The sequence below is a fragment of the Macaca nemestrina genome, chromosome 13, assembly GCF_043159975.1.
Source record: "Macaca nemestrina isolate mMacNem1 chromosome 13, mMacNem.hap1, whole genome shotgun sequence".
Lineage (NCBI taxonomy): Eukaryota > Metazoa > Chordata > Mammalia > Primates > Cercopithecidae > Macaca > Macaca nemestrina.
In genome coordinates this window covers 107,343,354-107,368,846 of record NC_092137.1, presented here as the reverse complement: position 1 = coordinate 107,368,846, position 25,493 = coordinate 107,343,354, and the positions used below count along the sequence as shown (strand labels likewise).

The 25,493-nt window shown below is 42.0% G+C and overlaps 2 protein-coding genes across 14 annotated transcripts in view; both read left to right on the top strand.

Moving 5' to 3' along the window:
- The window catches only part of LOC105471812 (acyl-CoA oxidase like), a 382,094-nt gene that overhangs the window by 255,007 nt on the left and 101,594 nt on the right, over positions 1-25,493 (top strand). For 11 of the 13 annotated variants that reach the window (XM_071077117.1, XM_071077121.1, XM_071077118.1 and 8 more), the window contains 2 exons: positions 4,944-5,030; positions 10,770-10,879. The gene's annotated coding sequence lies outside the window, so the exon portion shown is untranslated. Of the gene's footprint in view, positions 1-4,943; positions 5,031-5,777; positions 6,818-10,769; positions 10,880-25,493 lie in introns of those variants that run through there. The other 2 variants (XM_071077115.1, XM_071077111.1) reach the window with 2 other exon arrangements.
- LOC105471814 (small ribosomal subunit protein uS2-like) lies at positions 7,057-10,763 on the top strand. Its single transcript, XM_024789742.2, has one exon. The coding sequence runs from the start codon at positions 8,689-8,691 to the stop codon at positions 9,547-9,549; it is 861 nt and encodes a 286-aa protein (XP_024645510.2). The 5' UTR covers positions 7,057-8,688; the 3' UTR covers positions 9,550-10,763.

The following is a 25,493-nucleotide window of genomic DNA, read 5'->3' as shown; positions in this document are numbered from 1 at the left end:
AGGGAGCCTTCTGGATCTGGGGCCTTTGTTCATCTTTTCTTCTCTGCTCCCCAGAATTGGATTTTAATGTAGTTTTTCAAATTGGGGACTATGAGTTCTTGACAGAATGTGTTAATTTTGTGTCTTAATTTTGATGATCATCTAAACAGATACAGTCCAAGCAGTACACACAGATCATCAGGATAACAGCCACATAACCAGAGATTGCCGTGGGGAGTCTGGCCTTTGTCTTGCACTGCTAAGCCCGTCAGCACCAGAGAACACCTTGTTGATCACCAGGAACCAATGAGGAAAGAACAGATGTAGGTTTTCTATGATTAAAACATCTGTGTTTAGTGGAGGCCAAAGATTGGTATGATGTGTTTGCTGCTTGAAGAGGTATCTTAGTCCATGTCTTCTTCTATAACAGAATACCGCTGAGTAATTGATAAAGAACAGACATTTATTTCTCACAGTTCTGGAGGCTAGGGAGTCCAAGATCAAGATGCTGGCGTCTGGTGAGAGCTACTCTCTGCTTCCAATATGGCGCCTTGAATATTGTGTCCTCACATGGCGGAAGGCAGAAGGGGAGAAAGGGGTGAACTCACTCCATCAAGCCCTTTTTTAAAGGCACCTAATCCCATCCACAAGGGAGGAGCCCTCATGGCCTAATCACCCCCAAATATCTCCACCTTTTAGTACTATTACATTGGCAATACCTAAATTTTAGAAGAGACACATTCAAACCATAGCAGAGAGTTTTACAGCTCACAGAGAAGTATGGCAGAGGGATCTCTCTGCCCAGTCCTCAGGGGTGTGGGCATAACTCCCCCAAAGGAACTGGCACAGGCTTGAAAAAAACAAGTTCATGCTGCAAAACACTGTCTGTCACATGTGATTAGGGCTGTTGATTTGAATCTTATTGGTTTTGTAGTTTTGCTTGTATTTAATTTCATAGTTTAGAGTTGAACAAGAGCTATAAACATAAGGTGTTTATATCTAGTTTTATGTTTGAACATGTTTGAGTAATGTTATAATTTGAAACAACTTAAATCAACATTGGGGGTTAAGGAGAATTGTTTTTCTTTCAGAAAGGGTTTGCATGGTACTCAAGTTGTAACAAACCAAGTAGGATTTCTTTTTTAACATTCTGCCCATTGCCATTTCATTCTTCATTTTGTCACAGATTTAAGACAAGTTACTTTCTCTTTTCAATTGAAAAAAATTCCACAAGTAACATGTATTCCAACGACACTGGATGGTTTGTTGTTGTCATCAGGGGCTTGGGTTTCGGGAGGGGGCTGACACACGCATGCACTATGAGGAAGCTTGCTGGAAATGAGGGCGATAGGGGGATGAGTGGGGGTTAGAGGGAGGCCAGGGGAGGTGAGAATGGGATGGGAAAACACTTGGGAACAGCAGCTGCCCCTGCACTAGGGAAGGTGGGCACATCTGCTTCCTGGAGTTCGGGTTAGCAGTCAGGACACGTTTGTCTGCATGTAATAAATACCCATCTAAAGTGGCTGAAACCATAAGAACACCAACCATGCTTCTTGGTGACCCCACAGCTGGGGACTGTCTGCCCTTGAGTCCCTTGCTTCTGTCCAGCGTCCAGTTCCACTGACACTGGAGTGATTTCTGGGTCGTCTCATCAGTGTCTTAAAACAGCTGCCACAATTCTGGGGAAGACAGCACGAGGGGAAACCTTCCCCAGAAACCTTCAGCTGAATTCCTCATAGGTCCCATTGGCCAGGGCAGTGCCCGTGGCCCAGCTGTATGAAAAATGGCATTTTCTACCTCTTTAGTGAGAAGTTCAGGCCAGAATGAAGTCTGTATGGGGTGTGAGGGCTGCGGCTGCCTGCAGGAATGGTGTGCTCCTGAGCTGGACTCCACTGGGCCGGCTACAGATGATGATGGGAAGAGCACAGGGGGTGCGGGGCAGGGGTACACTCCCAGGCTGTTTGTACCATGTGCATGGGACCCTTGGACTAGGCCCACAACAGGGATCAGCAGATCAATCACCTTCAAGGCCAGGCAGGTACCTTAATAACTGCAGCAGACCCAGAGGGACTCAGAGCACCATGGGGACTGGTGCACACGGAGAGCCTTTGCCCCTTTCCAAAGGGGCTGTAACCTCTCCTCAGCTCCCACTGATCATTGCGTTGGGGGAACATTGATTCAGGCGGTGTAGAAATTCTAAGTTTTCAACAGAAGGTAAGCACATAATTTGTTTTTAATGCGAAATGGCCATGGGGGTTGTGAGGGGTGTGTCTAACAAAACCCGTCTATGGCATGGGGTGAGCAACAGAGCCTTGCACACAATAGGCTGCAAAGGAGGGAGCTCTGGAGGAAGAATGCACGCTTAGGCCAGGGCGGCCTCATGGCCAGATAGCCCAGGCTCTGTTTCACCCACATTGAGGGACTATGAAATCCTGGGCTTAGCCCCTCTGAGAGTTACAGCCCTCACCTGTAAAACCGGGACCATCACCTGTACCTTGTAGGACTCTTACAGTTACTCCTGTAGAGCACTTGGCACACAGTAGGGGCTCAATTAAGGCTGTGTTGTGGCTATTAGAATAAGCTGTGGGTTCTGCATTTGGTGATGGTTTGGTTGCCAGACACCACTCACGCCCCTACTGTGGCATGAAGTAGCCTGGGCAAGTTCCAAGTAGGAGAGCCAAAATGTGTCCAGGGGACTGAGGTAATGTGGCGCAGATGTGTGGGATGGGAAGCGAAGGGAAGAAGAGACACCAAGAAGGGAGAAAGGGACTGGAAGAGCTCCCCGTTCCTGTCTACTGTGGCACAGCAAACCACCCCAAACTTCCTAACTTAGGGGCACACCACAACCACCATGTTGGGCCTGTGGACTCTGCTTTGGCTCAGAAATTCCAACAGGAAATCGCAGAGGTGGCTCATCTGGCAGCCTCCAGGGTCTCTACACCGGGCTCCGGATACTGACACTGTCACTCAGTTCCCCAAAGCGCCTGGATAAAGACAGCTCTTCAGACAGCAGCCAAGGCCTGGTGTCTAGCCCTGCCCTGCCCCTTCCTGTCACACACCCTGGCCGTCCAGGCTTCTCCATGCTGCGGTGTCTCTAAAGGCGCTCTGCCCGCAGCCCTGAAAGCCTTTGTTGCTGCTACCATTCCTTCTCAGATTCAGAATGTATGTCAAGCGTGAGTGCGCAGTCCCTCTCTGTGCCCACTAGCTTTGAGTTCACCTGTCATCTCATCACGTGATCCTGACAGTCTGTCTGCTCTTGCCCCTCCCCCAGCACACCACGGGTTCCTGCATTCTCTTTGAATCCCCAGTGACTAAACAGAGCCTGGCATACAGTAGGTGCTGCTTAGGTGTGGAATTATTGAAAGCATGGACTCTGGGCTTGTGTAGTGGCTTACGCCTGTAATCCCAGCACTTTGGGAGGCTGAGGGGGGGGGGGTGGATCACTTGAGGTCAGGAGTTCGAGACCAGCCTGGCCAACATGGTGAAACCCCATCTCTACTAAAATACAAAAATTAGGTGTGATGGTGGGTGCCTGTAGTCCCAGCTACTCGGGAAGCTGAGGCAGGAGAATCGCCTGAACCCGGGAGGCGGAGGTTGCAGTGAACCGAGATCGCACCACTGCACTCTAGCCTGGATGACAGAGTGAATGAAACTCCATCTGAAAGCATGGACTCTGTGTTGAAGTCCTCAGCCCCACTACTTCCTGGCTATGTGACCCTGGCAACTGGCTGAACCTCTCTAGGCCTCAGTTGTCTTATGTGGACAATGGAGTGAGTGATTCTATGAACTACCCAAAGTTGTCGTGAGGATTAAATTAGGTGTTCCATCTAAAGAGTTTGGAACAGAGCTTAAGTTTGGAACAGAGCTTAAGTTTGGAGCAGAGCTTAGCCTTAGTAGATAGATGCTCAAAGAAAATGAGTAGTTGCTACTATTAGGTGTTGTATAAATGAATGAACACGTGAATGAAGCTCATTCGTTCTTTAAGGCTCAGGTCAAGAGCTCTCCTGTTCCATAAAGCGTTCCCCAGTCCTCATAGTAAAGGGATCCACTTTGAACTTGCTGTGCCTCTGTACCTGTCGTGTTCTTTACAGATCCCTCTGAGTATAGTCGTGTGTACACAGGCTGATCTCTCCGTCTGCACTGGAAGACCCCGGGCGACGGCTGTATCTTATTCATCCTTTTAGTGTTCCCTATACTCAATATAAACAGTAGGTGCCTTGTACATAGTAAGTGCTCCATGAATGTGGCTGGAAGGAAGGAGGCAAACCAGAAAGGGGAAACCACTTTATAGCTAACTGGAAAGAGACACTAAGGAGATAAGTTAAACTTGGTCCAGATTGAACTGAAAACCACAACAAAACTAACCACTTTTAAGTTCGATTGAATTGTGCATGTTTTTTTGCTGGGCCTAAATCACTGCTTCAGATCCATCCATCCTTCCTGGTTTGAAGTTCAAATCCATGTTTTTTTTTGTTTTGTTTTGGTTTGGTGTTTTGTTTTTTGTTTTGGTTTTTTTTTTTCTTGAGATGGAGTCTTGCTCTGTGCCCAGGCTGGAGTACAGTGGCACAATCTCAGCTCACTGCAACCTCCGCCTCCCAGGTTCAAGTCAAATCCATGTTTAAGGCCCAGTAATTACTCAGAGCTGCTTACATGTTGGTTTCTATGCTAAAGTAGTCCTTCCCCTTCCCTTTCCCCTTCCCTCTCTTCTCTCCCCGTTCCTTCTCTCGTCTCTCTCTTCTCCCCCTCTACTCTATTTCCCTCCCCTGCTCTTCCCTCCCTTCTTCTGTCATCCCCTCCGTCTCTGCCTCTTATTTCTTCTAGCCAGGAAATTTTTAAAGATTCTCCCCAAAGAAATCTTGCCTTGATGGGATGTCCAGCATGTAAAAGAGGTAAAGAGTTAACATGCATGATGGTGAAAAATCAAGACCATCCACTTGGTCTTTTCTTCATTCTTATACCCCTAGGTCACCCGTGAAATGCCCTTCAGGAACCTAGGCTTGCCAGATGTATGAGAAAGAAATATAGGATGCCTAGCTGCATTTGTATTTGAGGTAAACATGAATATTATTTCAGTATAAGTATGTCCCATGCAATATTTGGGTGTCCAAATATAAATTGGGTGTCCTCTCTTTTATCTAGCAATCCTATTGAAATCCTAGGGCCAGGGCCAGCTTCATGGGGTGAGAGGTGAGCAGTGGTACAGGACCCTGCACTCAGAAGGGACCATGCTTGGTTTAATGCTCTGTTCTCATCATCATAAAATTCTTAGTAATATTTGAACAAGGGGGCTGGCATTTTAATTTTGTGTTGGGCCCCAAATTATGTAGCCAGTCTACCTAGGGTTTCTTGGAGCATGATTTGGGGCCCAGTGCCATAAGTACTGCCACGTTGAGTGAATTTACCACTCTATGGTACAAATCCAAGTGCGGCCCCACTGCCTAGATTCATAATGGTTATCTGGTGGGCTCTCCTTAGAAATCACATTTTTCTATTATAATTGGCTCTAAGTCTTTCTGCCTTGGCAGCAAACTCTACTTGTTAGGCTCTTTAATCCAAGTTTCACTGTACCTAGCATAAATCAGTGAAATGCTTAGTGTGTGGAAATGCTGGTTGCTTCATAGATGCCTTGAAAAGTGATTTGACCTTAAAAATAACTTTTATTGGTGTTACATAATCATGTTGCATGATGCATATGATATTTATTGCAAATGTATGTTGATGATGTCATCATTCTGCACAATTGCTAAGACTCATAGTTTCCAAATGTTGGCTGTAGATTTGCTTGATTCCTCCTGCAGATGGGATCTTTTTTAAAAGAAAAGACGTGGATGTTTTGACTGCTCACTCACCCTAGAGTTCTACTAAGAAAGGGGCTCCTGAGCAGGTGTATATGAAAATAAAGAGTGCAGAACCAACAGAATATGCAGAACCAGAGAACTGTATGAAGAGCCACAAAAACACCACCCACAATCACCTATCACAAGTTGTCTTAAGGAAACCTCGAATAAGTAAAACACCAGACCACCAGACTTAGAGGAGAATGTAATCACTTGTGTTGCCGAAAATGTTTCACTTTATTAAGCAATCTACTACTAGGTCCATTCTAAGGAATGAAATATCTAGAACTAAAACATGTAATGAATAAAATTGGTTTTGAATTTCTTAGTTTTGATAGTCACCATTGTTATGTAAGAGATCACTTTTTTATTTTGTTTTTGGAGACAGAGTCTCACTCTGTCGCCCAGGCTGGAGTGCAGAGATGTGATCTCAGCTTACTGCAACCTCCATCTCCTGGGTTCAAGCGATTCTCCTGCTTCCTGAGTAACTGGGACTCTAAGCACGCACCACCATGCCTGGCTAATTTTTTAATATTTTTAGTAGAGATGGGGTTTCACTATGTTGGCCAGGCTCTTAAACTCAGGTGATCCACCCACCTTGGCCTCCCAAAGTGCTGGGATTACAGGCGTGTGCCACTGCGCCTGGCCAAGAGATCACTTTTTAGGGGAATCTGGGTGATGGCTGGAGAGAATCATTCTGTGTGCTTTTAACTTTGCAACTTGTGTGAGCGTACAATTATTTTTAAATAGAGTTAAAAATTATACACACATACACACACACACACACACACATCCTATATAGTATATTATAATATATTCAGGAACACCTCTATGAGGTGAAACAAGCATACTCAGTCTAGGTGGTGACTGATCTCTCTTTGCCTCTGCCTGGTAAGTTATAAAATAAAGTTCTGGACCTAGAGACTGTAATGCCCAAATCCCATGGTAGCTGATAGCTTCAATCACTTAATCTTTCACCAAGGGGGCATCAACAGCAGAAAATAAACTCATTTTAAAAATCATGTTTCCGCCGGGCGCAGTGGCTCAAGCCTGTAATCCCAGCACTTTGGGAGGCCGAGACGGGCGGATCACAAAGTCAGGAGATCGAGACCATCCTGGCTAACACGGTGAAACCCCGTCTCTACTAAAAAATACAAAAAAAAACTAGCCGGGCGAGGTGGCAGGCGCCTGTAGTCCCGGCTACTCGGGAGGCTGAGGCAGGAGAATGGCGGGAACCCGGGAGGCGGAGCTTGCAGTGAGCTGAGATCCGGCCACAGCACTCCAGCCTGGGTGACAGAGCGAGACTCCGTCTCAAAAAAAAAAAAAAAAATCATGTTTCCTTATCTCATGACCTAGAAAAGGAGCAGAGATCCAAAGTGAGTAATCTGCTTTTGTGATGTTTGCCAGAACCAAATTTATCTCCCTTGTCTTTCTTAAGTTTAGCACCTGAACTTGATGATTGTATCATTCTAATTTTAATTCTGGTTAGAGTGAGTGAGTTCTACCCAATTTTAGTTGCTTAAATGGAAAAAGTGGAAATCGTGGCAGAAGTTAAAGGAGATTATCAAGGAATTGGACGTATTGGATGAGATAGGGAGAACAGGAAGGGAATGTACTTAGTCATTCACTCTTTCAATGGTGAGTCCTCACCTCTGGGCCCTGTACAATACGTTGTCTGATGACACAAGGATGGACACACTGTGACCCGCTGGCACTAGCTTTCCAGGTTGTAGGAAGACAGCAAGGCAGTAAACAAGTTGTGTTCTGCAGCACCAGGTAGCCATAAATGCTATGGAGAAAAATAGAGCAATAGGGAAAGCTGTGGGGGTGGCAGTCAGAGAAAGCAATTTGTTCATACTTGGAATGACGTTGCTTCTGCAGCAAGAGTAAGATAGAGTTACAGCCATCATAAATTTTATAGATTAGCAAAAACAAAGTTAAATCTTAATCCTGGTATTGCGTTAGTGAAATGGAACTGGATTGCTATATCACTTTAATTTTAATTCTAGTTAAAGTCAGTTTATTTTCCCCACTTTTCCAGATCCTGGCAGGGTTTGATTCTCACACTTATTTTATATAGCAGCAGCCATAAAAATGTACGTGTTCTTTGACCCGTAATGCAGTGATTCTCAGTCTCACTGGACCTAATGCCCTCTTTTTGACAATAAATATTTTGTAACACTCCCTTTACTATCCTGAATGAAATCATGGATCACATAACCTATCTAGAGACATAATTGCAAGAATTCAAGACACTACTTAAGGAAACCAAAGGAAAGTTATTTATATTATAATAAAGTAAACATGAACACAGCAAGATATACAATGCCTGCATCTATACTCAGAATTACTGTGTCAGCCTCGAATGCAGATGCCCAGACTTATGGACCAGTCATACCTGGGAGCATTGCAGGTTGCCATGGCGATGGGAAAGGAGAGAAGGCTGTGTCACTTGTGCGCTGGCCTAAAGCACCTCTAATTTCAAGGGAACAGGGGAATTTAATTCTTCCATAGGCCTGGGACTTGGAAAACCTGAAAGCTTTGGTGTAACTAAGTTCAGGGCTCTTAACTGCCTGTGTGTATTTGACCACATGGCATTTGACAGGACACGGGGTATGGCACAGTCCTCTGTTGGTTGAGATGATCCCATGCATTTCACACCTGGCTCTGCCCACCAATGCCAATAAAGCTCCCCCAGGCAAAAATGCTTTGAAAGTTTTCAGCATCCCTCTTATTGGCAGAGTGACCCTCTTGAAGAACTTCTGTATCTTTTCCGCGCTACCTACAGAGGGATCCATACGGCGTTGTTCTGGATTCCCGTCGTAACTTAAAGGGAAACTTTTACAATGTCCGGAGCCTTGATGTCCTGCAAATGAAGGAGGAGGATGTCCTTAAGTTCCTTGCAGCAGAAACCCACTTAGGTGGCACCAGTCTTGACTTCCAGATGGAACAGTACATCTATAAAAGGAAAAGTGATGGCATGTACATCATAAATCTGAAGAGGACCTGGGAGAAGCTTCTGCTGGTGGTTCGTGCCATTGTTGCCGTTGAAAACCCTGCTGATGTCAGTGTTATGTCCTCCAGGAATACTGACCAGAGGGCTGTACTGAAGTTTGCTGCTGCCACTGGAGCCACTCTAGTTGCTGGCCGCTTCACTCCTGGAACCTTCACTAACCAGATCCAGGCAGCCTTCAGGGAGCCACAGCTTCTTATGGTTACTGACCCCAGGGCTGACCACCAGCCTCTCATGGAGGCATCTTGTGTTAACCTACCTACCATTGCTCTGTGTCACACAGATTCTCCTCTGCGCTATGTGGACGTTGTCGTCCCATGCAACAACAGGGGAGCTCACTCAGTGGGTTTGATGTGGTGGATGCTGGCTCGGGAAGTTCTGCACATGTGTGGCACCAATTCCCGTGAACGCCCGTGGGAGGTCATGCCTGATCTCTACTTCTACAGAGATCCTGAAGAGATAGAAAAAGAAGAGCAGGCTGCTGCTGAAAAGGCAGTGACCAAGGAGGAATTTCAGGGTGAATGGACTGCTCCAGCTCCTGAGTTCACTGCTACTCAGCCTGAGGTTGCAGACTGGTGTGAAGATGTGAAGGTGCCCTCTGTGCCTATTCAGAAGTTTCCTACTGAAGACTGGAGTGCTCAGCCTGCCATGGAAAACTGGTCTGCAGCTCCCACTGCTCAGGCCACTGAATGGGTACGAGCAACCACTGAATGGTCTTAAGCGGTTCTTGCACGGGCTCTTAAGCAACATGGAAAAATGGTTGATGGAAAATAAACAACAGTTTCTTAAAAAAAGAAAAAAAAGAACCTCTGTATCAATCAAGTTCATGGGGAATTATTCACAGGTAATAATACAAAATATGACTATGCTATTTGTCGGCTTATATTGCTATCAAGGTTATTATGACAGCATAAAACTGGAAACAACCTAAGTAACCAACCAAATGGAAATGTTTAGTTAGCTATGATTTATCAAAACAAAATGATATGGTCAGTAAATAAATAGAATTCTACACAACAGTGCAAACCAAAAATGTCATTTGTGATATACTGTTGATTGAAAGCATGCATAACATTTTATATAATCTATATAAAAACATGCATGCATATAAAGAAAAGAAGAAATATTGTGAAATTGATAATTGAAAGAGAATGAATCAGCTATGTATTGATTTGTAACAAACCACCCCAAAATGTAGTGCTTTGAGACACCAATGTGTTAGCTCATGATTCTGTAGGTCAACAGTTTGGGCTAAGCTCACACGATGTGGTTTTTCTGCTGTCCTGCTGGTCTTCCCTGGGCTCACTCATGCTGTGGCAGCAGCATGTCGGGGCTGAGTGGGAGCATGCTGGTCCAAGGTGGCCTCACTCACATGTCTAGTGGTTGTTGCTGACCATCAGCTGAGTTTCTGCAGCGGGCTAGCCATGGACATCTTCTTTGAACCACCACAGAAGAGCATGCAGTATTTTAGGCCCCAATTATAACTTTAAAGCTGCTGCAGTAGAAGATTGATAGAGGGTAGACATTGTTTTATTTGTGCATTTCAATACTATTCCCCAAAGGTCTAACTGACCAGAGAATGTCAGGGGTGAAAAAGAGAATGGACCAGCCATCTGGTCCACGGAAGACAAGTGGGTTTTACCAAAGTGTCAGCTAAAACAGTTGGTCCCAGGACCAGTGTTAGAGACTGATACAGGCAAGAAGAGAGAGCAAGCAGTAAGCAGTTAGTGAAGTCGGCCACAGGGGAGGATGGGGGATGGTGTGATAAATGCCCCACATTTGCCTTGGGAAAGTAGAGGCCATTTTAAGAATCAGGTCTTGTATTTGATTCCTTCCAAGGAGTTTGCTAAGTGACAAATAGATCTTATTGGGTTGCAGTATTAAAGATACTGTCGTTTTTTACACTGCTGAGACTGATGAGTGATAAACTCTCTGCGCAGGTTGTGGGGCAGGAACTGCTGGCCCAATACACCAAACAGTATGAAGAAAAACCACTCTTTGGTCTGCTCCAAAACTGGGCTGAATCTGTGGGGGACAAGCTGAGAACAAGGTACGTATTACTGAGACCATCGTCATCATCTGTCTTCAGTGGCTTATCATGAAGCCTGCATTAATAGAGCCTTGGCATAACTGACTCTCACTTGAGATTTTTAGTGTTTGCTATACGCAAGAAATCTGTGAATATGTGAAATTAATGCTTGTACACTCACTACCAACTTAAAAACTAAAACATTGCTCATTCTGTTCTTTCTCCTTGAGTTCCTTTTTTATTTCATGTTCACTGTTCCAAGCAGTTTACAGGATTTAATCCTAAAAACCCTATGAGTTTTTATTTCCATTTGGCAAGTTTCCAAATGGTAAGTTCTTATTTCCATTTCACAGATGAAGAAACTGAGACACAGAGGTTAAGTCCCTTGCTTACCATTTCCAAATGGTAAGTTCTTATTTCCATTTCACAGATGAGGAAACTGAGGCACAGAGGTTAAGTACCTTGCTCAAGATTACATGGCTAGTGAGTGGCAGAGATGAGATTTGAACCCAGACAGTCTGGCTTCAACATCCGTGCTTTTGGTTGTTTGTATTGATCTTTCAGTATTGTCCGTTAGCTTTATAAATAAAACAATATATATAGTATTTTGTAACTTTGTTTTCACTCAGTATTTTGTTTCTCTGAATCATTCACATCGTTATGTATAGCTGCAGAACTCCTCTTCACAATATTCTGTAATTTTCCATCCTGTGTGTATGCCACACTGTACTTGTCCATTCTAATCTCTGGTATCTTGGACATTTGGGTCATGTATGGTTTTTTGGTATTTTGCATGATGCTGTTATGAAAAACCCTGTACATGTTTTCTGGGGGATGTGCACAAGAGTTTTTATAGGGCTTTCAAACGTAGTTAACATTACTTAGAGTAAGAAATACACTTTAAATCACCATGGACACCCATATATCCATAGGACCTCCATTTCAGAAGCAACTGAAGCAAACAGTTCATGGAGCAGTGGCTACCTCCCTATTTATTACTAATGATGCTCTCTGATATTTTTACGTTTTATTTTTAAAGAAAACTGATCTTAGAAGAATATTGATTTCAGCCAGACATGGTGACTCATGCCTGTGATCCTAGCACTTTGGGAGGCCAGGACAGAAGGACTGCTCAAGCCCAGGAGTTCGAGACCAGCCTGGGCAATATAGTGAGACCCCCTGTCTCTACAAAATTAATACAAAAATTAGCAAGGCATGGTGGCACATGACTGTGGTCCCAGCTGCTCAGGAGGCTGAGGCAGGAGGATCACTTGAGCCTGGGAGGCAGAGGTTGAAGTGAGCCGAGATCATGCCACTGTACTCCAGCCTGGGCAACAGAGTGAGACCTTGCCTAAAAAAAATAAAATAAAATAAAAATAAAAATAAAAAAGGCCGGGTGCAGTGGCTCATGCCTGTGAGGCACTTTGGGAGGCTGAGGCAGGTGGATCACAAGGTCAGGAGATGGAGACCATCCTGGCTAACACAGTGAAACCCCGTCTCTACAAAAAAATTAGCCGGGCGTGGTGGTGGGCGCCTGTAGTTCCAGCTACTCGGGAGACTGAGGCAGGAGGATGGCATGAACCCAGGAGGCAGAGCTTGCAGTGAGCTGAGATGCGCCAGTGCACTCCAGCCTGGATGACAGGGCGAGACTCTGTCTCAAAAAGAAAAAAAAAAATACCCCAACCCTTAAACTGATTTTATGACCTATTAGTTATATGCAATCTGTTGTTTGAAAAACATTCCCTTATGATATATATTACCTAGGAATGGAATTGCTGTGTTATGGAGTAATGTTCAACTTTACTAGATAGTGACAAATTATTTTTCAAGGTGGTTGTTTAAATTTACACCCCCATTAGCAGCATGTATCTTGTGGGGCCTTCTTGTGTTCTCACCAACACTTGGTACTATCAGACTTCTTAATTTTTGTCAATACAATATAAGAAATGATCTCTCACCCTGACTTTAAACTGAATTTTTACGATTACTGTTAAGGATGAGCATGATTTCACATGTCTGTTTGCCATTTGTATTTGTTCCTATGTGAAATGCCTGTTCATGTTTTTTTGCCTATTTTTAGTGTGTGTGTGTATGTGTGTGTGTGTGTATGTGTGTGTGTGTCTTGTTCTTATTGATTTTTAAGGGCTCTTTATCCTTTGTTGTTATAAATGCTATAATTATCTTTTCTATGTTTGTGTCTTGTCTTATGTTTTCTTTATGGTATCTTTTGATTGAGATAAATTCATTAATTACAGTTGAACTTACCAGTCTTTTCTTTTTATCCAACACTTTCTGCATCATCTATTCTGAAGTCATGAAATCTATATCTTTAAAAGTTTGAAAGTTTCACTTTTTACATTTAATTATTGAATCCATACACATTCTTATGTATGGTTTGAGGAAGGGATCTAATTTTACTTTTCTCCTTCAGGGACAGTCAGTTGTTCCAGCAACATTTACTGAATTGGACATTCTTTCTTAGTAACCTGCAAGGTCTCTTCGGCATTTATTAAATCTCCGTCTATTTGGGAGTTTGTTTTTGCGCTATTTTGTTCCTAGTCTCTTTGTATATTTTTGATCCAACAATACACTGTTGTAATTACTCTGGTGTTATAATAAAATATTACTATAGTATTATATTATTATATCAGAAATGTAATTCAGAATTGTGTTGGCTGTTCAGGATCTTTGGCTATTTCATGTAAGTTTTGTAATCAGTTTGTCAAGTTTCTTAGAAATAAAACACAGGATGAATATTGTAGGATTGTACTTACATGACATACCTAGAGTAGTCAAATTTGTGGAGATAGAAAGTAGAATATTGGTTCCCAGGGGCTAAGAACAGGAGAGAATGGGCAGTTATTGTTTCATAGGTACAGAGTTTCAGTTTGGGAAGATGAAAACGTTGTGGAGATGAATAGTGGTAATGGTTGTACAACAGTGTGAATGTACTTAATACCACTGAGCTGTACACTTTAAAGTAGATAAAATGGGCCAGGTGCAGTGGCTCATGCATGTAATCTCAGCACTTTGGGAGGCTGAGACAGGTGGATCACCTGAGGTCAGGAGTTTGAGACCAGCCTGGGCAACATGCTGAAACCCCGTCTCTTCTAAAAACATAAAATTAGCCAGGCGTGGTGGTGCATGCCTGTACTCCCAGCTACTTGGGAGATTAAGGCAGGAGAATTGCTTGAACCCAGAAGGTGGAGGTCACAGTCAGCCGAGATCGCACCATTGCACTCCAGGCTGGGCAACAAGAGCAAAACTTCATCTCAAAAAAAAAAAGTAAATAAAGTTAAAATGGTAAATGTTTTGTTATTTGTATTTTACCACAGGCCTGAAAACCTGCTGAAAGTTGCTTTGAAAGTATATTAAATCTATAGATTTGCAGAAAATTTGACATATTTATAAAGCAGGTCTTCCTCTCAAAGATTTTCATCTTCAAAGTGTCCTCCAGGGTTGTATAATTTTTTCCATACATAGTATATCCTTTCATAGATTTATTACTAGTTACTCCGTAATTTTGTTGCTAAAAGAATATTTTTAAATTATGATTTTTATAGTTAATGGTTTATTATATATGCAGTTGGGTTTTGTGTATAAATTTGACTGTAAAGAAATTTCTTTTTTTTTTAATTTATTTATTTATTATTATTATTATTATAATACTTTAAGTTCTAGGGTACATGTGCATAACGTGCAGGTTTGTTACATATGTATACTTGTGCCATGTTGGTGTGCTGCACCCATCAACTTGTCAGCACCCCTCAACTCGTCATTTACATCAGGTATAACTCCCAATGCAATCCCTCCCCCCTCCCCCCTCCCCATGATAGGCCCCGGTGTGTGATGTTCTTTTAAATATGTCTGTAGATTCTTTGGAGGTTTTTTCCATAGATAATCATTTGCAAATTATAAATTTTTATTTCTTCCTTTCCAATTATTATTTCTTTTGTTCTTTTCATGTCTCACAGCAAGAGCTAGGACCACCAACACAATTTGAATAGAAGCCATCTTACAGGGTGTTCTTTTGCATTATTGCTGATTTTATTTATTATGTTAGAGACAGGGTCTTATTCTGTCTTCCAGGCTGGAGTGCTGAAGTTTCTGATAGACACACTTTACTTCCTAAAGAAGCTTATACATTTTAAATGTATTTTTGTCATTACCAGATTAATGTTATCAAATGATATTTTTCTGCATCTGTTGAAATGATCATATATTTCTTCTTTATTTTGTTAGTTTGATGAACAACTTTTGCGTTAAACTACCTTGCATGCTGAAGAAATGCTCAATTTTGTTATGCTGTATTATCATATTTATATTTTCCTGGAATTGGCTTGTTAGTGTTTTTTAGGAGTAGGAGATTGTATATTTATAGTTTTCCATTCTTGTACATTCCTGATTTAGATTTATGTCAAAGTTTTACAGCTCTAATAGAGTTATTTTGGGGGGAGTGATTTCTTATTCTGTGAAAGAATTTGATAATTCATCAAATTTGAAAATAATCTGGGCTTAGCGAGTACTTTAAACTATTAGCTTAATTGTTTAAAGACTAGGCTTTTCTTTTCATGTCAGTTTGAGTAAATTATATTTTTCTAGGAATTTATTCATTTGGTTTTGATTTTATTGGTGTAAGTTTTTTTGTGTACTATTCTATCATTATCTTTTTAACTTCTGCTGGATCTGTAGTTGTGTCTCATTTGTCATTCCTAAAATGATTTCTTGTGCCTTCTCCTTTCTTTGTTGTTGTTGCTCAGTCTCATCAGCAACTGGTTTATTGTTATTTTGCAAACAACTAACTTTTCCGTTTGATCCTTTCTGTTGTACCTTTGTTTTCTATTTCATTGATTTATGGTCATGAATGTATTGTCTCCTATATTATACTTTTAGAGAGCTTCTTATGCTTTTTTGTTTTGTGTATTTTTAAATTATTATTATTTTTTTTTTGGAATGAAATTATTGGTCCCTGAAACCTGAAAGTAGTGAACTAGTTTCTAAGGAAACTATTCATTAAAGAATATAATCTCACAATCCTGATTAAACACATGGAAAAAACAGTAAATGATGGTCTGGGATTTTTTATACCATTGGGATGAAGTGCAATTGAGAAATCTGTAATCTGTCTTTTTTTTTTCTTTTTTTATTGCTGCTCAGGACCCTGTTTATTCAAACTGTGGTCCATCTTAAAGCTTGAAAACACGAGCTCCTACACGTTAGGAGTGTTTCACTGGAGTCTCTCTTAGTTTTAATGTCTCCGTTTATCTTCATATTCTAGAGTTAGTGGGTCTTCCTAATATTTCTAGCTCTTGATTAGGAAGTTTATAGTATGGATAACTTTTTCCTCCAATGTATTAGTTTGAAAATTGTCCAACATATTAAGGGGTTGAAAGAAAAGTACAACTCCCCACCAGAATCAGTTCCATCCTTGCAGGAAACTTGTTCCCCAACTGGCCACAAATCATCTGCCCTTTCATTTCTTTTTCAGATAGTAGAGCAGGACTTGTTTCCATCATTTTGGAAGTATGACATGCTGTCACCCATATGCAAATCTATATCCCTAGCACATTTTCCAGGACAGAGTTGAGATGTGCCAAAGGCAGTATTCCAATTGTAAATATTTGGAAAGTTCCAGTCCATTTATTTTTGTCTCAGTTATTAACCTCCAAAACAGTATACATCTCTCTCCCACACATCTCGGTTTTACTGATTCAGTCTCTGTGTTTATCCACTTAAATCCCAAAACTTTACTTACTCCAACTTTTATATGAAGGAAAGCCTTTGTCATCAACATGTTTTCAGCACTCACTGTGTACTCGGCACTTCTCTATGCATTGGTGATCAGCAGTTACTAGGGGCTCTGCCTTCATGGAGTCTGCACTCCGAGAGCAGTAGGATGGAGGCATAGTGACAGCCCTGAGAAAAGCACTCTTGAGAAGGTGGGGACCTGAGGAAAGATGGGCTGAGAACTTCCTGGCACCCTCACATCCCTCCAGTGTGCACCCATTTGTCCGCACAGTGACTACCCCTCATTTCGGCCTGGGAGGAGTCAGTCATGGTACTGCAAAGCCTCCATGGGACCAGGTAAAGCAGATGGAGCATGGCAGGGAGAGGAGCCCCCGGAAGGAAGTGACTCTGAGAGGGGATTGTACCTGGCTCTACAGACAGCCCCATTCAGCCCTAGCTTGTCCCTGCAAGGGCTGCCTCTCTCCCTCCTGCATGGAAGCCTGCCACTGGGGCCCTTCCCGCTCTCATCAGCCTGTGGACCTTTAGGAGGTAGTAGCAGGTGTCCAGGAAAGTCAAGCTTTTGCCTTGCACCCAACATGTTTTTCTACATTGTGCTGTAAAATTTACAAATATTCACCAAAGTTGAAATAATTTTACAGGAAGCACTTATGTACACACCATGGAGATTCTATTAACCTATTACTGTACCTGCCATATCACTATCATATCTGTGGATCTATGTATGGAACTGACCCATCCATTTACCTTCTCTTTTTGATCCATTTCAAAGTAAACTGTAGACATCAGCATATTTCTAAATAATTTAGCATGAGCCTTATTAACTAGAGTTACATATTCAGTTATAGTTCTTATGTAGTTTACATACAATAAAATGCACAAATCTTAAGTGTACATTCACTGAGTTTTGACAAACACATAAACCTATGTAACCAAACTCTTATTAAGATATAGATCATCACTCCAGAAAGTTCTTTCATGCCCCTTCTTGGTTAATCTTACTACCCAGGTACAGCCACTCTTCTGATATTTTCCCACCACAGATTAATCTTTCTGTGCTAAAACTTCACGTAAATGGAACCAGGCAGTATGTACTCTTTTGTAGCTGCCTCGTGAACTTGACATAATGTTTTTTGACATTCACCCATGTTGTTGTGTGTATTAGTTTGTTTCTTTTCATTATTGTAGTATTTTACTTTATGGATATAGTAGAATCATTCTCTTATGGATGAATAGACACTTGGGATGTTTGCAGTTTTTTACTGCTGTGAGTAGAACTGCTATGAGCATTCTTATATAAACTTTTTTGTGAACGTATGTTTTTATTTCTTAGGCAAATAGTAGGAGTGAAACTGCTAGAACATAGGGTATGTGTTCATTTAGTTTTATTAGGAACTGTGACAACATTTTGCAAAGAGATTTCACCATTTTACACTCAGCAAGCATGAGAGCTCTGGTTTCTCCAGATCCTCGGCAACACTTGATGTCAGTGTACTTAATTGTAGTCATTCTGGTGGATGTATAATGCTACCTCACCATGGTTTCTGTTTGCGTTTCCCTGATGTCTAATGATACATATTTTAATTTAATTTAAACTTTATTTAACGATAGAGTCATTTGGATCTTGTAAAATACGCAGTTACAAGGAGGTTGCCTTTAGCAATGTTCCTGTTTTTTAAAGAGAGTCTGCACACTCTTTTGCACTGGGCAGGCTCCTAGACCTACATGATATGCGACTCACATGACTCAGCGAGTGGGTGAGATCCCCTTCCTGCAGCACATGCAGTTCACAACCTCAGGTGGACAAACATGTTCTACAGTCCGCATTCCAGGAAGGCCAGTTTCCAACAACAGCCCCTGGAATGACTAAAACATACTTTTCAATAATATATGAAAGCCCTTCACATCTTTTATTAAGTAGACTGAGGCAGAAACCCAACCTTCTTAAAGCCCAGATTCAGAATAAACATTGACATCATTTAAATGTCCTGGTAATTGGCATGTAAATACCTTCCTCTTCCCTGTCTAAATGGAGGGCGATTATTAATTCAGCACTTGGCATCTCAAAAGCACTGCATCAATTGCTTCTTAACGTTCCTCTCGTGCCTTCTGATTAAGCAACAACAGCCACTTGGGTTTTTTATTTTTAGTTAATATGAATTTAAGTTATTTGGGTCTTATAATAACTTACTTCCTCAGGAAGTGGGGAAAGGGGAGGGCAAGAGGTGGCTGCGCTATGGGAAACTCTAAGTGTGAATTAAGCCTTCCCCTGTTTGTCTAGGTTATCTATAGGTTCATGGTGGGGCCATAAAATTGGCATGAAATACAGAGTTTCATGATGAAAAGCTCACAGGCTTTTAATTGTGAACTTGGTTGTTTTGAGTCTGTGCTTAACGTCTCTTAACTCCTGTGTGCCTCAATTTCCTTATTTGCCAAGTGGGAAAGATGGGAATTGCTGCCTGCTGAGGAATGCCACTATCTCTGTAGCACACCTTCCCCTGTGCTTGCACACAGCCCTCTCACTTCCCTCCGGGGTGCCTCTTGCTTTAAACACTGATGTTCCCCAACAAAACCTGAGCTCGACTGCCTGTGTGACCTCGAGCAAGTTACCAAATCTTGCTGAGCCTCAGTTTCCTGAAATTTTCACTGGATAATTATCATATTCTAGAATTATTGAGAAAATTGAATAATTCACAGCAAATAATGAGCACAATTCCTGATATATATTTAATAAATATTATTAATTGATAAATATTTTGTAACATATATTTGATTATTAATATCCAATTATAATAATTATAGTAAGTGCCCAGCAGCGGTTATTATTATAAACTCACTTCACAGAGCTGTATAGTGGTTATTATTATAAACTCACTTGACAGAATTGTATAATGGGAGCCAGGCACGGTGGCTCGTGCCTGTAATTCCAGCACTTTGGGAGGCTGAGGTGGGCAGATCACTTGAGGTCAGCAGTTCAAGACTAGCCTGGCCAACATGGTGAAACCCTGTCTCTACTAAAAATACAAAAATTAGCCAGGCACAGTGGCACGTGCCTGTGGTCCCCACTAGTCAGGAAGCTGAGGCATGAGAGTCACTTGAACCCAGGAGGTGGAGGTTGCAGTCAGCCGAGATCATGCCACTGCACTCCAGCCTGGGAAACAGAGTGAGACTCTGTCTCAAAAAAAAAAAAAAAAAAGATTGTATAATGGTTGAGTCATACATGAATTGTATAATGGTTGATTATACTTGACAGAAATCATATTGCTATTAAGAAAGACTATACAAAATATTGAACACTATAACACAATAGTAAGTGGAAAAATTAGGAAACCAAATCATCTCTATACCACAAGGACAACCACCTAGAGTAAACTAGAGCTAAGATTACTGAAAAGAATTATGAATAGTCAATGAGAGATGGGATGGGGAGATTATGTATACTGACACTATTTTTCTGCAGGAAAAAAAATGTTTTTAAAAACAAACCCACTCTATTTCTTCAAATGAAATTCTTTGGTGAGACCAACATAATGATGGTCACTGTGATTTTCTTTCAGTTTCCTGGCATTTAACATGGACACAGTTGATGATCTTGCCTTTCTGTTGAAAGCAGTGAAAATTCAGGCCGGGCGCGGTGGCTCAAGCCTGTAATCCCAGCACTTTGGGAGGCCGAGGCGGGTGGATCACGAGGTCAGGAGATCGAGACTATCCTGGCTAACATGGTGAAACCCCGTCTCTACTAAAAATACAAAAAACTAGCCGGGCGTGGTGGCGGGCGCCTGTAGTCTCAGCTACTTGGGAGGCTGAGGCGGGAGAATGGCGTGAACCTGGGAGGCGGAGCTTGCAGTGAGCCGAGATCACGCCACTGCACTCCAGCCTGGGAGACAGAGCGAGACTCCGTCTCAAAAAAAAAAATTAAAAAAAAAAAAAAAAAGAGAAAATTCGTGAAAGAGTTCTTCAGTGGGGTTTGGTGACCAGAATTTATTATAAGGTAAAGATACATGGTGTTATACTTTTCCTTTTGACATGTGTTTAAGGGATATCCTTGCTAGTGAACTATCTGTTAAGTTTAGTAGAGGATGAGTCAGCTTAATGACAAGCTTCTGGAAGCAGCTAGAGTTCCTACAGGCCATTTTGCATGACACCATTGCTTGCTCTAGAGGCCAGGATGCTTCTGTTTAACCCCCTTTATGTCATCTTGTAGAATTCCACCTGCAAGCACCATGTGGCTGCCATGGGAGTTGATGAGTGGTATAATTTTCAGCCCTTATCGAAATTGAAAAATCATTGTTTTATATGTATAAAGAGTACATTGTTCTCAAAGACAGGGAGGGGAACTGCATCAGGCATATGTAAAAATTAACATTGGGTTAGTCTAAGATGCATTCTATCTCCTATTAAAATACCCACGAAGCTCTGCAAAAGCATAAAATCTTGTGCCAGCATTAGTAGAAATCTAGAGGAAATTTCCACCAAGTACAGTGCCAGTGGGATTAGTTTGAGGGATCACTGTCCACCCTAGTAATATCTGTTTCATCTTCTGATCTAGCGCAGAATAGCCAATGGAACCCCAGGAGAAGGCTTTACTGCTTCCACTCTATGTCCAGGCCAGGGGCTCAGGGCTGCCATAACGAGAGTTCAGGTTGCTTCTCTCCTTCTGCATGGGAATTAGGTTCCAAGAGGGCCAGAATTGGGTTCCTGCAATTCTCCCCATCCAGTTCACCCCTTTTTATATGAATTTCAAGGTCGTGTCTCCTAGTACAACACAACAGAGGTAGAAGGGAAGAGGATGGATGGTACATGGGAATGGGTATTCTCTTAGGAAGTGCTTTGGAAACAGAAGTGCCCTGGAAGCAGAAAGCGGCCAAGATCCACCCTCGTGGAACAGAGCCACACTGGATGAGAACCTGCCAGAAGCCAGGCTAGGAATTGTGTAAATCAATTTCTCCCCCAGGCATAGATCTGAGGTGAGGCTCTGCCACACCCCACGAATGCATTCAGGTGGGTTTAAATCACTCCACATGTCCTCCACATATGTGGCTCCATATGGAGCCAGCTGAAATAAGAGATGGATATATCCAAAAATGCTGCAGTTGCAGCGAAGAGCGGAATGAACAAGGGAGAAAATGCGATCTGTGAACTGTTTTCGAAGACTATATAAGAAAAGGCTAAAGACAAAATGGTAAGGGAAGAAAATAGAAGCAGAGTGAAATGGTAGAAGTCTAACCTATGGATAACAAATATTCTTGGAAGTGCTGGAACAAAAGGAGCAGAAATAATCATCACAAACATAATAGAAAAATAATTTCCTTCGTGTAAAAAAAATCCTATGCTAATGGAAAAAAAAAGACTTATACTTGGACATAGATGAAAAATCTAGAATGAAGAGAACAGAATGTGAGCAACAAGACAGAAAATAATAGTTTACTCAAAAACAGAAAAAAATTAGGCTAGCTGCTGTCATTCACTAGCTCCAAATGGAGTAATAAGCACTCTTCTAAAGAGGAAACTTCATGATCTAAGCATAATATTCCAAGCCAAATTTAATCCCTGAGTATAGGCAATAGAAAGATATTTGTAGATATCTAAGAATCAGAAGCAATTTCACTAATATAGCCTTCTTTAAAAAGTTATCTTAAAATTTACTCCATAGGACACCAAAAAGAATCAAAACGAATAACTCAAAAATAAGGAAGTCAAGATATAAAAGGATTGGCGGTCCTTGTGAAGCCAATACTGTATGTTTTTAAAAATAGTCACAAAATTGGCTGGGCATGGTGGCTCATGCCTGCAATTCCAGCACTTTGGGAGGCCAGGGCAGGCAGATTGCTTGAGCTCAGGAGACCAGCCTGGGCAACGTGGCAAAACCCCATCTCTACAAAAAATACAAAAAAATTAGCCAGGTGTGGCAGCACGTTCCTGTAGTACCAGCTACTCAGAAGGCTGAGGCAGGACAATCTCTTGAGCCTGGGAGGCAGTGGTTGCAGTGAGCTGAGATCACACCACTGTACTCCAGCCTGGGCAACAGAGAGAGCCCCTGTCTCAAAAAAATAAAAAATAGTCATAAAATTAAATATACGGAAGCTAAAAATATTTTTTTGGAAAAAAGCATGATTTTAAAAAAAAAAAAACAACTTGATAAACTGGTTCTGTAAGAGTCTATACTATTTTTTAAGGTAAGATGAAAGACAAAGTAAAAACATACTGAATTTCTTACATTCATTACAGGGCAAGCAAAAGACCTTGTTTTGTTCTGACTTTAGTAATTAGAGAAACATATGTTAAAATATATATTTTATTAAATTGAAAGCTAACATAACTGCTGAACACAGAATGCTTGGTTTTCCAAATCACTGCAGCAGACAAAGCAATGAAGATAAACAAGTGGTCAGAAGTTTGTGTAATCGGAACAGAGCAAAGAACAAATCAGAAAGCATGTTCTTAGGAGACTCAAAGACACTCCGGTGCGGCTCCTTTAAGTGAATCCACACCAAGGCCAGGAGAGCTGGTTAAAAAGTTCCCACTGCGAATTGCTCCTTGGTTTGAGAATTTCTCTGGGATTGCTTCCCTAAATCTGTTTCCCATTAATTGTGATATCCCCTTTGTCTCTTCTAATTTGGCTCAATTCAAGACCCCTCTCTCTGGCCCCAGAAGATTAATGCTTTGATCTTGAACTGAGTTGATCTGGTAATTCCTTGAAAACAACATTTCCATTACAGTATGATCCCTTAAGCAGTGGAGAGGCAGCTTTTGATACATTTTCATCCTAGAGAGCCTTAAATCCCTCCAGCTCCCACCTCTGGAAAGTGGGGGATTAGATTTAAAATGGGCTATAATATGAAATGAAAGAGGTTTCAATCCTAGTAAAAGCACGGACTCTCAGATTAGATTAGATTACACATTGTGTGTAGAAACAAATCTAATTATATGCCTTGATGTATAACTATACACATCAAAACAAAAAGTGACATTTTAAAAGATTTTCAAAAGTAAACGAGTAAATGTGTGTTGGGAAACAGCAAGATATTTTCAGATATCTCTCGAAAGGTTGTTATATTAGTTCGCTGGGGCTGCCATGACAAAATACCACAGACTGAGTGCCTTAAACAACAGAAATTTATTTTCTCACAGTTCTGGGGGCTGGAAGTTCAAGATCAAGGTTCCTGAAGGGTTGGTTTTCTTTGAGCCTCTCTCCTTGGCTTGCAATGGCTGCCCCCTTGCTACCTCTCATGACCATCCATCCATGCACCCACACCCCAGTGCGCTTTTTCTTATAAGAATACTGTCGTATCACATTAGGGCCCCACTCTAACAGCTTCATTTTAACTGAATCACCTCTTTCAAGACTCCCATCTCTAAATATGGTCACATCCTGAGGTACTAGGAGTTGGGACATCAATGTTTGAATTTAGAGACACACAATCCAGCCACTACCAGTTGGCAATATTAATCTTATCAAAAGCATTAACCAGAAAGGCAAAATGATGACCCCATAACCATGAGCCTGTATGTGCCAACTACATTTTGTCCTCCAAGACGGACCCCCAAGAATCCCACCTCCTGATAGTCACACCCTTGAGTGTCTTCTCCCATGCTCTACCAGAGTTGGTCTGAGTGACATATAGTAGAAATAATGGCATGTTGCTTCCAGATATAAAACCTTATGACTTCCATCTTGGTCACTCTGTTGCACTCTCTCTCTTTATCTCTAATCACTCTGGGCAAAACCATGTCATAAACATGCCCTATGGGGAGGCCCAGGTGGCAAGGAACTGAAGCTTCCTGCCCACAACCACATGAGTAACCTTGTAAGTGTACCCTGCAGCCCCAGTTACAGCTTCAGAGACTGCAAGCATGGGGCAGTTGACACTCGCTGCAACCTCATCAGAGTCCCTGAGCCAGAAGCACACCGTCAAGCAGCTTCTGGATTCCTGGGCTTCAGAAACTGTGTGCATAATGAACACTTGGTGTTGTAATCCACTAGGTTTGGGGCAGGTTGTTGCACAGCAGCAGATACCTAATCCAGATTTGGGCACCCAAAAGTTGGGTGCTGATATAACGAAAGCCTCAATGGGACTGTGGCTTTGTACCTGTGCAGTGAGCTTTGAGAAGAGTCCTAGTGGAAGCCTAAAATACCTTGAAGAAATTATTACCAGAAACCTTTATGGTCTTAACCTGTGGGTGAAGACTGGTAGGAAAATGAGGTAAAAATTATTGGAAACTGGAGGAGGGGGATCCTTGTTACGTAGTGGCAGAGCTGTAGCAACGCTGTTGCCTGAAGTTATGTGGAAACAGAAAATGTACCCAATCAATGAAGTGATCCAGCAAAGGAGATGTCCATCCTGCAAGCTGAAGGTGCTGCCTCCCTGCTTATTGCAGCTTTTAGTGATGTGCAGGAAGAGAGAGAGAATCTCAAGGAAAGAGCTTTTAACATGCAGGACCTGCCAGTTAATATGATTTTGAAGGTCCCTGAGCTCTCCATATGGTCAATGTGTTCATTTCTTAGGGCTGCTGTGACAAACCACCACAGACTAGGTGGCTTAAAACAACAGATTTATTTACTCACAACTTTGGAGGCCAGAAGTCTGAAATCATGGTGGCAGCAGGGCCATGCCCACTCTGAGACCCTGGGTACAATCCTTCCTTGCCCTTCATGGCTTCTGGTTGCTACTGGCAATCCTTGGTATTCCTTGACTTGCAGCCACATCTCTCCAAGCTCCTCCTCTGTTATCACATGGCATGCCCATGATATCTCCCCGTAAGTCTCCGTTGTCTCTTCTGCTTATCAGGGCACTAGTCATATTGGATCAGGACCCACCCTAATTACCTCATTTTAACTTGATTACCTCTGCAAAGACCCTATTTCCAAATAAGGTCACATTCACAGGTA

Coding starts and splice junctions, on each gene's coding strand:
- LOC105471814 (XM_024789742.2), top strand. CDS start 8,689: ATGAAGGAGGAGGATGTCCTTAAGTTCCTTGCAGCAGAAACCCACTTA.